General features: G+C 37.0%; 1 protein-coding gene across 1 annotated transcript; it reads left to right on the top strand.

Annotated features, from left to right (window-relative positions):
* LOC124091176 (olfactory receptor 51M1) lies at positions 1-993 on the top strand. Its single transcript, XM_046442137.1, has one exon. It carries the CDS (start codon positions 1-3, stop codon positions 991-993), a length of 993 nt encoding a protein of 330 aa, XP_046298093.1.
* Positions 994-8772: the final 7779 nt, after the last annotated feature.

Genomic DNA, 8772 nt, shown 5'->3' with positions numbered 1-8772 from the left:
ATGCCAGCCCAGTATCCCCTCAGTCCTCAGGTCATGGTCGTATCCAACATTACTTACTTCAGCCCCATGTTCTACCTCACTGGCTTTCCTGGTTTGGAAGCCATAAAACACTGGATTTTCCTCCCCTTTTTCTGTATGTACTTGGTGGCCATCTCAGGCAATTGTTTCATTCTGATAATCATTAGGACCAACCCTCGCCTGCACACACCCATGTACTATCTGCTATCCCTGCTGGCCCTCACTGACCTGGGACTGTCGGTATCTACCTTGCCCACCACCGTGGGAATCTTTTGGTTCAACTATCACAGCATCTACTTTGGAGCCTGCCAAATCCAGATGTTCTGCATCCACTCATTTTCCTTCATGGAGTCCTCAGTGCTCCTCGTCATGTCCTTTGACCGCTTTGTGGCCATATGCTACCCACTGAGGTACTCAGTCATCATCACTGGCAGGCGAGTGATCAGGGCAGGCTTGTTTGTTATCCTGCGGGGACCTGTGGCCCTCATCCCTATTGTCCTCCTCCTGAAGGTCTTTCCCTACTGTGGCTCTCTCGTCCTCTCCCACTCATTTTGCCTGCACCAGGAAGTGATCCACTTGGCCTGTGTAGACACCACCTTCAACAACCTGTATGGGCTGATGCTGGTGGTATTCACTGTGATGCTGGACCTGGTGCTCATCGCACTGTCTTATGGACTCATCCTGCACACGGTGGCAGGACTAGCCTCCCAAGAGGAGCAGCTCCGAGCCTTTCAAACATGTACTTCACATCTCTGTGCTGTACTTGTATTCTTCGTGCCCATGATGGGGCTGTCCCTCGTGCACCGCTTTGGGAAAGAGGCCCCACCTGCTGTCCACATTCTTATGGCCAACATCTACCTCTTTGTGCCTCCCATGCTCAACCCAATCATATATAGTATTAAGACCAAGGAGATTCGCCGTGCCATCAGCAAGCTTCTAGGCCTTAGAAAAGCCAATGCTGAGTCCTGGGGCTAAATTTCACTGAGTACCCATATAGGCCTCTAATCAGCATTGAGGGCTTATGATAATACACCCCATTCAAACAGACTTCCCCCTGCCCTAAATAAAGCATGGGTGACTTTCTATTTTGAGTTATAGCTTAAAAAGGCTGATCTTCTCTCGTTTAAGTTATAATGCCTCCTCTTACATCTGAGGCTTGGCATTTTTGGTAGCACCAAAAGAGCTATAGAGAGGAAGACTTTATCAAGGATCATCAATTGACATACAAACACTGAAATTAAATGAAACAAAACAAATACTAAAATGGAACAATAAATAACAAAACACTCAGATCAGATCTTGGCAGATACTAGAGAAATGTAATTTGTGCTAATTGACCTTAGAAAATAGACCTCCTTCCATGCTCCTTGGGACTGCTTCCATCTTCTCTACCTGGCCAAGGTCCTTGTCATCTCTTGCTATCCTGGCTAAGCACTAACTTTGGGATCCCTGAGTCACACTGGTGCATAAGAACTCCTATATGCTTCCTCAAACCTGGTTCAGATAGAACTCCCCCAACTTTTTCTGCAGTTGAACCCTTCTGACCATGTTCTTCTAGTCAAAGCCCTGGACTCTTCTTATCTCTGGTTTTCACCTTTCCTGTGGACAACTGAGTCCTATAATTCAATCTTGACATTAAGCTGAATTCAGTGTTTCATGAATACATACATTGGCAAAAGTATATTTATTTAGTATGTACAACATGCTGTCTAGAAATACAAATGTATTGGGTAATGACAAAATTTAGCTAATTAAGCATTAGCTTCTTCCATGTTATAGTGACAGAATCTCATCCTTTTATTGGCTGAATAGTATTGCATATAATATACATATACATGTGTGTGTGTGTGTGTGTGTATATATATATATATATATATATATATATATATATATATATATATATATATTTCTTTACACATTCATCTTCTGATTGACACTTAGGCTGATTTCACATCTTGGCTTTTTTGTATAGTGCTGCAATAAATATGGAAGTATAGGCATCTTTTTGTAATACTTATTTCAATTGACTACATACCCAATAGTGAGATTGCTGTATCAAATGGCAGTTCTATTTTCAGTTTTTTATTAAAGTACCATAATATGTTCAATAATGGCTGTACTAAATTGTATTCTCACCAACAGTATGCAAAGATTCCCTTGCCTACACTTGTTAGCATTTGTTTTTCAATAATAGCCATTCTAACAGGTATGAAGTGATATCTCATTGTGATTTTATTTGCATTTTCCTGACAATTAATGATGCTGAGGGGTTTTTTTCATATGTTTTTTGGTCATGTCTTCTAACAAATGTCTATTCAGATCTTTTGCCCATTTTTAAACAGGGATATTTTCAAATAAGAATATATATTCATTTTTAATATATATATATATATATATATATATCACTATTAAATTGAGTTTCTTACATATTTTGAATGTTAAACACTATTAGACAAACACTTTACAATTATTTTCTCCCATTCTATAGGCTGTTTATTCACTTTGTTGATTATTTCTCAGGCTCTTGAGAACTTTTTACTTTGATGTAATCTAGTTCGTCTATTTTTATGTTTATTACCTGTGTTTTTTAGGCTATCTCTTAAAATCATTGCCCAAATGTTGAAGAATTTTCTTCCATATTTTCTTCTACTACCTTTATAGTTTAGGATCTTAAATTTAAATGCTTAATCCATTTTGACTTGATTTTTATGTAAGGCATGAGTTAAAGGTCTAATTTTATTGTTCTGCATGTAGATATCCAGTTTCCCCAACATAATCTATACAATAAAATATTTTTATATTTCCATCATGGATAACTTTATTTTGACATCCAAAAGGAGCTTTCCAACCTAGCTTTTTAATCTGCATTATCCTTATCATATTTGGGAACAAAAATAAGTTCTAAGATACTGTAATTTTTTTCACCATTTTTAAATTCTCCAATTGCACAAACATACTTAATTTTTGTCATCCAATTTTACATTTTCATATCCTCCAACCCCCTAGTTTACCTTCAAAAATAGTAAATACAAAGATAATATGTACATCCAATAAATTCTTCTAGGAAAAGGAAAACTTATCACATAATAGAAGGTTTTTTGCCATAATAACATTATGGCAAAAAAGTAAGATAAATTTAGAATGTTTACATGCTAATAATAAAAAGTAAACAGAGGCAAGAAAAAGGATTGAGAAAAGAGTAGGGGAAATGGATGACAGAAAAAGCCAGAGTGTCAGTCCCATAAAATAGATGGTAGGGGAGTTTTAAGATGGGAGAAAGGACATTGATTCCCCTGGAAGAATTGTGACAGATTCAGATATATGTGTTGGAGCAGAGGAGAAAGTTGAAAGAGTTCTCATTTGGTGGCCTGAATTTTCTTCTGATAGACCCATGAAACATTTTGATTCCAAGTCATAAGGCTTTTGACTCAAAAGCTTTCTGTCCATTCTCCCAGGTTCATCTATGCTAAAAAAGTTAATTTATGGAAATCTAAAAAAAAATCTGTTATTCCATAACTTAAACTATCTGTTTCTCTTGGAAAGCCCTTCCCCTTTCCCAATTTGTATAGTCTCTTCCTATTCATTGGTTTCAATCAGAGTCTGGTAAGGAACACAATGCTGAGGATATTTTTAAATGGAGATTTCATAGAATGACTTATTTACAAAATTTTAAGGGATCTAAAAAAAGAGAAATGAGAGATTCTTGGAGAAGCACTTAAAATTCAAGGGTAACATATAGAAATAGCACAGCTGCTCCCACCCTGGGCTCACCATGCAGCATGACCCTGCACTTGAAGTACTGGAGATTCGGCCACTGCTGAGAACCTACGCTGCAGATGCTCTGCAGGCACCAGAGTGCTGGCAGTTCAGGAGTTCTGACATCACTATTGCGAACATATAGGACATACAGTCAGCAACACCCCACCAACCTCAAAATAAGAAACCTCTCTCATTTCTTCCTGTTACTGATATATCAAAAAGACTTCCCACGAACAGACAGGATGAGAGATGAAATTTACCTCAGTAGTTCTGAACAGAGTTCAGGACCTAAGGAACCTGGGAGCCCATAAGTAAAGGACATCATCCTTTAGATCTTAAAATTTAACTAAAATGGCTTCCATCAGAGAACTTTTGTTGATGCCTGCTGTAGTGCTTTGTATATTGCAATATATATATATATATATATATATATATATATATATATATATATATATTATGAGAGAGAGAGAGAGACTGTGTGTGTGTGTGTGTGTGTGTGTGTGTGTGTGGTGCTAGGGATTTAACCCAGGGCATTGTGCATGTGAGGCAAGCACTCTACTGAGCTATATCCCCAGCCCCTGTGTTGCAGTATTCTATAAAAATCTTTAGGAAACTGGATCTCAACCACTTGCTCTGTCTTTAGTGCTCACCAGATTATGAGCTCTATGAAGACAAGACACTCCATGGTCTTCTGCACTACTATTTCCTTGTGCTTATCGACTTACAAAGTGGAACTGAAATTCAATATCAAGTGTGGTCCAGCAAATTGGCATAAAATGAACCAAGGTCCTGGGTCACACATGAATGGTTCAGAACAAGGTCACCAATCAGATTTTCATTCCCCTCATGGAGATGAGTGAGTTCAACTGTGAAAAATAATCCTTGGAAATGATGATCCATCAGGGCATGGTTTTGAGGAGAAGAATCCTGTAAGAAAACATAAGGTTGGGGATTATGTTACAGGGCTTGGGGGTTTCCCAGAAATTGAGGAAGCACAAACCCCACTTCCCCTCTTCAAATCTCTATTCTTGTGATCAAGTCGGAAAAATTTAAGACATGTCACTCAGAGTAACATCCATAAATTTATTGAAAGGATAGGTAAGGGGAAAGGGAGAAAGTAGGTCCTTTCAGAGAAGAGAGGGACAGTGTGCCTCTCCTTTACTCCAGTTTTATTGGGGACCCCAGGGAAGTTTCCAGAGAGCCCCCACCCAAATCCACCTCTTGACTGACTGCAGGATAACATCAGACTTTCAAGTCCCCATTGACATGACAACTCTAGGTCACTTTGGTCCATGCTGACTGGTTATAATTGTATTTTTAACCATAAATTCTTACAGGTTTTATGTTAGAAGAACATATTCTTATCTCCATGAGTTTCTAGATCTGGTCTTGAGAGGGTCATGAAAGTCTCCCCCTTCATGGTAACATGGGTTCTTATCAATATTATTTCTGGCTTGCATTTTCTCTTGCAGATAACAGATAGTTTGCTGAGGAATATAACATATCCTGTCCCTTAAGGCCAGGAAGGACTGCAGGTAGATGGCTTCTTGGAAAAGAAAGCATAAGGGGGTCAGCACAGTGGTCACATTTTATAGAATTATTCCCTTAACTTTGTCTTCTCCCTTTGTGGGGGAAGATGTGTATTCACATCTGTTTGTCCCCTTTGTGAACCTTCAATATATAGATGCTATTTAAATTCATAAAAATGGGAATATTATTCATGGAAAGTGAAAATAAAAGCCAAGGTGAGAGGTCTTCATAGAGAGTTACTCCTTTAACATGTTAGGACAATGAAATATCCCCATGGTGTTAAAAATAATCTCCTTCTTTGGAGGAGACCCCGATTTTATTAATTCACTTCTTCATTCTTAGTCATCGAGTGACAATTATTTGCCAAGAACTAGGCTGCCATTTGAAACACAATCGTCAACAATAAAAATATGGGATTCCTTCCATTTGTGTGTCCCCTTTCCAGATAGGACAATTGATCAAAAGAGTAAATGGATAAATACAACGGAATGTAGACTATTTTGTATGCATGATTTGGGGGGATCAGTCATTTTAGTTAAGATCTGAGATTTGTAAAAAGTCACCTGTGATAAGCATGACTTGAAAATATATGCCAGAAAGTGTTCCTTCATGTCTGAATAACTTGACAAGGAGATATTGTGCAGGAAGCATGGATATATGTCAATTTCAGCACAAACAGATACTGAACTCTTCAGTACCATGTAAGTCATTGCAAATAGCTGGGATTTCACTTATTTGTAATGGGACACTATTGAAGTATTAAACAAGAGCATCATAACAGCTCTGGGGGAAAATGGCCTGAACACAGAACAGGAAGAGGTAGAGAGGACAGTTATAAAGTGATCAAGAAGTTTGAAAGAGGGTTAGTTGTAGTGGCGGTAGAAGTGAAGGAAGCATAAAAACAGAACCTGAGAATGTGTTTGTGGTCTAAATAAGAATATGAGAGAATAGAGAAAAAAAGAAATTAACAATGATGTACAGACTTCTGACTAGTAAGCAGATGGTGACACAATTTACTTAGATGAGAAAAATTGACATTGTGGAGAATTAGAACTAGGGAAGGAGATTAAGAATATTGTTATTAGCATGTTGGGTTTGAAAAGTCTGCAAATTCACAGGTGAAGTCAATTTTTATTTGGATAGAGATTGGAAATGTGATTTTGTGGATCTTCATCATATAGATGCTATTTAAATTCATAAGAATGGGAGTATTATTCAGAGAAAGTGAAGAAAGACCAAGGTGAGAAGGTCTTCACAGATAGCTACTACTGAGTTAGAAGAGTTAAATGTAGCAAAAGAGAAAAAATAAAAGGAAGGACATAAAGATATAGAATCACCAAACCCATGAGAGGGGAATGTTTTAGAAAAGGAGGAAGTTGTCAACTCACTGAAGCTGTCAGATATGATGATGTGCAGGCAAAAACAGATTTGCCAAACAGAAGGCAGGGCCTGAGAGGAGTGGGGCTTCCCTTTATGTCAGATTCTTCTTGTTGATTTGAATTGTTATCCTATACAGATATCAATTTAAGCTTTAAAACTCATTTAAAATCTTAAGGGATGGAAAAATAAGTATATTAGCCATTTTGGAGGAAAAAAAACTAAAATGTCACTCTCTTTAAACAACAAACTTTGTTTTTTCTTTCTCAGATTACTTCTTGGTGCTCTTGCTCTGTGGCACCTCTTCTACATTCTGGAATACTAGTTAAGTAAGTCACAAAATACAGGGAATATCATTCTGAGGAAAATGACATGAGAAATATAATGTGGTTCTTTAGGCTTCTGTTCAGAAATGGCAGTTGTTACTTTTCCTCACCAATGAAGAGCCCAAAACAGTCAGTGTTCAAGCCTGATAATGTTAGGGTGGTGGAGTATCTTGTACTACCTGTAAAAGGTCAGATAACCTACTGTAAATGATGGACAATTGGAAGCAGTGATGCAATATACCAGTTTTCCTTCTCATCCATAAAATACATGCTCCCTTGTCATTTACTTTAGCAAAAATAAAACTGAAATAAAGATACCTCAAGTGTTCCTTTAAATTACAACATCAGGTTCAGAGTCCAAACCTTATGATTCTTTCTTCATTAGATATAAATGTTGTTTCTCACAATGCAAGAAACTTTGGACTTCAGCAAATTATTTGTCCAAAACACTTCAAACATAAAATGGTTGAGTCAGTCAGGCTAATTAAATATTCCTATTTGGAAGGGTTGGGCTAGAGAGGAAGCTAGTAACCAACTTCTGATGGCTGTCCTAAGACTTTGCGATCAGAAACTTTAAAGAACCTAGACCTTGTAAGTAGAAAATATTCCCTATGTCTGTTTCCCATTAAAATTCATCTACAAAGTGCTCATTCTTCAATATATCATCTTTGATGATTATAATAAATTTCCCATTCAAGAGATGATTACCAGCATTTACCATATTACCTTTATGATTTAAGATAATTTAGCGGCTATTTGAACAGTTGCTAAACAATCATCTGCATTTTGCTTTCTAAAAATAAATGTCTTTGGTAAAGTGATTTTTTTGGTAGTTTGCAGTCATAAATATACAGCAAGCTTTTATTTATTTATTTTTATGTGGTGCTAAGGACTGAACCTAGTGCCTCACACATGCTTGGCAAACACTCTGCCACTGAGTTACAACCCAGCCCCAGTAAAGTCATGTTTATTCACTTATTTGATATTTATTGTAGACATTGACAATGGTCTATTAAAAATAAAAATTTTATAAGCAACCAATCACATTTTAGCAAAGTTTATTAATAGATGAATGATTCTGCAATTTTCTCCTTTGGGTATACAATTAAAGGAGGAGCACAAAAAATGAAGAAAAATAAAATAGCAGAAGCTAAAATAAAAACATAGTAAATAAATTCAAAGATTCAATATATTACATATATGCAATGGTAAGCTAGGCAGAGTATGTTGGGGATTATGGGTCAAATTTTCTGTTTTATAACAAAAATATTGCAAATACTTCCTGTGGCAGGTTCCTTTCCTTGTATATGGAGCACAGATGGAACATACCGATTCCCCTAACTAAAAAGCTAGCAGCCAGATGAGAAATAAGTAAACAAACCATTAAAACCTCTTACTACCTCTAGCACAAGACATGTTGCAGCCCAACTCTGGGAGGCAGATCTTTGCTGCCCTCTGCTGGACTATACCTACGACTATGTTCTTGAGAATATGTGTTCTCTGTCCCCATCTATTCACAGTGAATTATTTAGTCCCTTTTTACCAGCTGTGATCTCTCTCATGTATTGGGGTGGAGAGACAGAACAATGTCTAGTTGGTTTCAATGCTCAGGGAGTTTTTGAATTTAAAGTTTACAGATGATGCTCTTTTCCAACTCCTCCTGTCTCAGATATTGATCTCCATAATCTCAAAATACTGTTTTATTTTTTAAATATTTATTTATTTTTTAGTTGTACACAATACCTTTATTTTGTTTATTAGC

This window comes from Marmota monax, unplaced genomic scaffold, assembly GCF_021218885.2.
Source record: "Marmota monax isolate L192 unplaced genomic scaffold, Marmota_monax_Labrador192_F-V1.1 WCK01_AAM20220418_F8-fsc00068, whole genome shotgun sequence".
NCBI classification, from domain to species: Eukaryota; Metazoa; Chordata; class Mammalia; order Rodentia; family Sciuridae; genus Marmota; species Marmota monax.
The sequence above is the reverse complement of the archived record's forward strand: the minus strand, read 5'-3'. Positions and strand labels throughout refer to the sequence as shown.

Bases quoted from the DNA above. Each gene is read 5' to 3' on its own strand.
- LOC124091176 (XM_046442137.1), top strand. From the start codon at position 1: ATGCCAGCCCAGTATCCCCTCAGTCCTCAGGTCATGGTCGTATCCAAC.